General features: G+C 66.7%; 1 protein-coding gene across 1 annotated transcript in view; it reads right to left on the reverse strand.

Moving 5' to 3' along the window:
- Nucleotides 1-4068, reverse strand: part of TMEM179 (transmembrane protein 179) — a gene marked incomplete at its 5' end in the record, with an annotated part of 13231 nt that overhangs the window by 4490 nt on the left and 4673 nt on the right. The window contains 1 exon segment of the mRNA XM_014592238.1: nucleotides 1-136. Within this exon segment, the coding sequence (XP_014447724.1) occupies nucleotides 1-136 (136 nt within the window).

A 4068-nucleotide genomic window follows, 5' to 3' on the forward strand; every position in this document is an offset into this window, starting at 1 on the left:
GCGGGCCAGGGTGCCCTTCTCTGTGATGGCGACACACCACATGCTGAAGCCCACGCTCACGATGGTGCTGGCGATGAAGACGAGGAAGACCACGAAGGCGCTGACCAGGAGGTTCAGGAAGGCGTAGAAGAAGGAACTGTGGGGATCGGGCGGACGCTCACCGGGCCGCCCCAGGGACCCCGCCAGCAGCCCCCCATGTGGGAGGAGACCTCTTAGACCCTCTGGCCTCTCAGCTGCAGGGGTCAGGGGCCGGCCTCACCCCAGCACCATGTGCCAGGCCCCCACCCGCATCCCCCCAGGAGGTGGCGCCGTCAACACCCCCAGTTATAGGGGATGTAAGGCCACTTAGAGAGTCTTGGGTGGCCCTGCGCCAGCCGGGGGCCAGGCAGGAACGTGAGGCACCACCTCAGGGCCGCCTGCCACGTAGGTCACCAACCGTGGGCAGCTTGCGTCCCCGAGTGTGTGTTGAAACACTACCCGTGAGGCACTGAGGCTGAGCCTCATGAAGACGTCTTCCCTTGGGGAGGGGTGGCAGGGAGTGCCCTCACCCCTCCCACCAGCTGAGGGCCCAGCCTGAGGACAACTGTCTGGAGCCAGCAGGGACACCCCGGCCAAACCCAGCCTGTGAGCACCCCGATCTCCGACTCCAGGCCCCAGAGCCGAGCGGGTGAACGTCCGTGGGTATGAGCAGCCACACTGGCACTTGACTGCGGACGCCACTGGGGGTCGGCAAGGGCTGGACTGGCTGCGTTCAGAGCTTGCTGCCCACCCCGCTCTGCCCATTCCGCCAGAAGGGCCAGGTGGTGACGGGTCAAGCTGGCCAGGCCAGGCCAGGCATGGGGTGCCAGGAGCAGAGGGATGGGGTGCTCCCTTGAGGCGACCTGCACTGTCGGGGCCCCTGGTCCAGGTCTGCAGTGCCTTCAGAGAGCCCAGTGACAGGGTCCCCCTCACGGCACAGGGCACAGGGGCACCCACATGCTCTCCTGCCCCACAGCAAACACCCACCACCTCTGACTGCTCTTTCGAGATTCCAGGTTCTCTAATGAGCCCAGAGTTGGCTGAGCCTGGTGGGTGCCAAGGCTTCTTTCTGGGCTGGGGCTGGGGAGGGGACAGGGGCCACTTCACCAGGGACACCCAGCCCTCCCCGCCCAGGGCCATCGGTGAGCGCAGTTGGCATCAAGCCTAAGGGAAATGACCCACAAAGACTGGCTTCAGCAGGGGCTTCCACCACTGGGTCTTGCCGGGTCTCAGTTCTGGACACCCCACTGAAGCCTGCTCAGCCAGGCCATGCGGGGTAGGCACGTGAACCATGCACTCCCGTCCACACTCGACAGCACTTCGCGGCATCGCCCGGACGACCTGCTGGGCATGGGACAAGCCTGGCCCCAGAAGATGCCCAGCAACGTGCTAACCGTCGGCCGTCACCAGAGCCCACTGTCACCGCGGCCTTACGACAGGACATCCACAGCAGCAGCGTCCCCAGGCATGGCCCTGCAGGCAGACAGCAGAGCCACCCAGGACTAGGACTGGAGCCTCGCCCCGTGGCGCTGCCGAGGGGGCATAGCTGTGACCTGACGGTCACATCAGTAGGGGTGCAGGGGATGGCTGCCTCCACCCCAACTTCCCAGCTAGGACGGTGGGGAGGGGGAGGACCCCGGCCTGGAAAATGAGCCACAACTCCGTCCACACTCCACAGTCCAGGGTTTCTCAAAACCAAAACTGTAGCAGTGAAAGCTCTCCGAGTGGCCCTCCACAGTCAGTGTGAATGGCCGGGGCCACACCACCAACACCCGTGTGCCCACCTGCTAGGGCTGGCCATGACCCCGACCCTGGATCACTCTCACCCAGCTCGCTCTCGAGAGCTCAGCCCTCCTCCCATCAGGTGAGGCAGGCCCTGCAGGGGCAAGAGGGCGGCCAGGCCCCCACCAGAGGTCGCAGTCCTCTCCAGGGCAGCTCCCACTAACGCCGTCTGGGTCCCTTCGGCAGGGTGCATTGGGCCACTGCTCCCAACCCGGACCCGCCCCCTGGCCTCTGTTCTACCAGCGTCTGGCTCGCCCCACTCAGATACGCGTGCTTCCCCGACAACATGACTCCAATCTCCAAGCCCTGTCTGTCCCTGGAGCGCCGATGGCCCGCACCCACTCTCGCCCTGCCTCTGCCCTGCAGGCTTGCGCTGGCTGCCCTGCCCCAGCCAAGGAGAGCTGGGTGGTTGGGGACGCCCAGGGACAGAGCTGCCACAGCAGTGGCAAAGACACAGCCCACCCTTGGCACATAAGGGGGCCTTGACACAGCCCCCACTAAGCTCCCCCAGGGCACATGTGGCCCCCCACCTACTGCACCGCTTCCTGTGGCCCTCCGGGGGCTGTGTGCCAATGGCCCCCTCTGGCTCCTGGCACCCCTGGGCTTCCACGACAGGTCGTCCCAACTGCTGCCCCGAGGGCCTCTCTACAGGGCCAGGCCGGGCTGGCCATGGGGCGGAGAGCAGAGAAGGCCATTGACCAGTGTCCCCCCGTCCCTGTGCTGGTGGAGACAGGCGGCACCCTCCAGGGTCTGTACCGAGTCCCAGATGGGCACCATCCTGGTTTAACACCTCTGCGTAGTCGGAGACCCCAGGACAGGGCTCCCTGGCGGCCCTTGTCCCCACGTAGACCTGGCGCAGTGTGTCTGAGCGAGTGCATGACGGGAGCCCGGGCCCAGCTGCCCCGTGGGCCATTGTCCCCCCAGCTCTGACAATGGCTCCAGCACCAGAGATGCTGCTGCAGACCAGACTTGACCGTCACGGCCCCACCTCACGGCCACGATCTTGCAGTCTCTCCCCAGGGCCAGGCGGGAGGACCTGAGCACGTCCCCAGTGGCCGACAGCCTTGCTCTCTCCTCGCTCCACTCTGCTGCATCTCCTTGGCTGCCCACACCCTCTAGGTATTCAGAAGTGCCCATGTCCGGAGCCTCCCAGACCTGGCCCGCCATCCTGCATGCCACTCTGTCCTCCCTCACCGAGGACCTGAAGGCCGGGCAGTGGTCAGAGCCCAGCACACCCAGGGAACGCTGCCACCTCCTGAGGGCGCCCTGCCACGGGGCGTGCCATCCCCATGGTGACAGCGACCATCTGAAGGCTGAGCTGCCCTCGTGGGTGGGCAGATGGGCTAACACCACAGACGCGCCGAGTGCAGAGCTCAAAGTCCCGCCTTGCCCTGCCGCCCGCCCTGAGGCCAGACCCCTGAGCCCCGGGCACCACTAATCCAACCCGTTCATCCACCCGCGAGCAGCTGGCGGGGCCAGGACGACACGCCCAGGGCTGCCCCTTCGAGCTCCCGGCGCATGCAGCTGGCCCCCATTGGTAGGCCTACCTGAGCAGGGAGCTGGCACCTTGGAGCCGTTGGCCCCGCGAGCCCCTCACACAGACCCGGGGGCAGGGCCACACCTCGGCACTGGCAAGCTCTCGGCAGTCTCTGCAGGGACCCAGTCTCAGGGCGAGTGTGGGGCCAGCCCCAGCCAGGCACAGCCCTCACAACGCCAGCCTGACGGGGACGGCGCTGTCCTCCACAGCCGGATGGCCACGGCCACTGACGGTCCTAACGCCCCCTGTGGCCACGTGAGCCCACCACAGATGCCCATCCGAGCCCCTCCGCACAGCTGGGCCAGCGGCTGGCTTGCAACTGGCTGCTCTGGGCTGGCCTTCTCCCAAGCCTGAGCTCTGTGGACCCAGCCTGCCCGGGGCCAACTTAGTGGCACGGACGTCCGAGGCTCAGCCAGGCCCTAACCCTGTGAAGATGCTGGGCTGGAGAGAGCATGGCGGGAGGCAGGGCCAGGCCTCCTGCTGCCGCTCCTCCAGCGACAGGGTGACTGCCGTGCGCGCGCAGTGCCCGGCCCCAGGACATATGGCCCGCGCGACCCATTGAGCACCACGCCCCCTCGACGGACGTCCATGCTGGGGGTGGCTCAGGAGAGTGTCCCCGAGTCCTACAACCAGACAGAGGAAGCGCGGACACTCCTGTACCTCCACCGCAGGGCTGAGCAGTGGATGGCAGGTGCCACACAGCCACGTGCCTCAGCCATCATGATTCCTGC

The sequence above is a fragment of the Tupaia chinensis genome, unplaced genomic scaffold (assembly GCF_000334495.1).
Source record: "Tupaia chinensis unplaced genomic scaffold, TupChi_1.0 Scaffold000671_2, whole genome shotgun sequence".
Taxonomy (NCBI): Eukaryota; Metazoa; Chordata; class Mammalia; order Scandentia; family Tupaiidae; genus Tupaia; species Tupaia belangeri.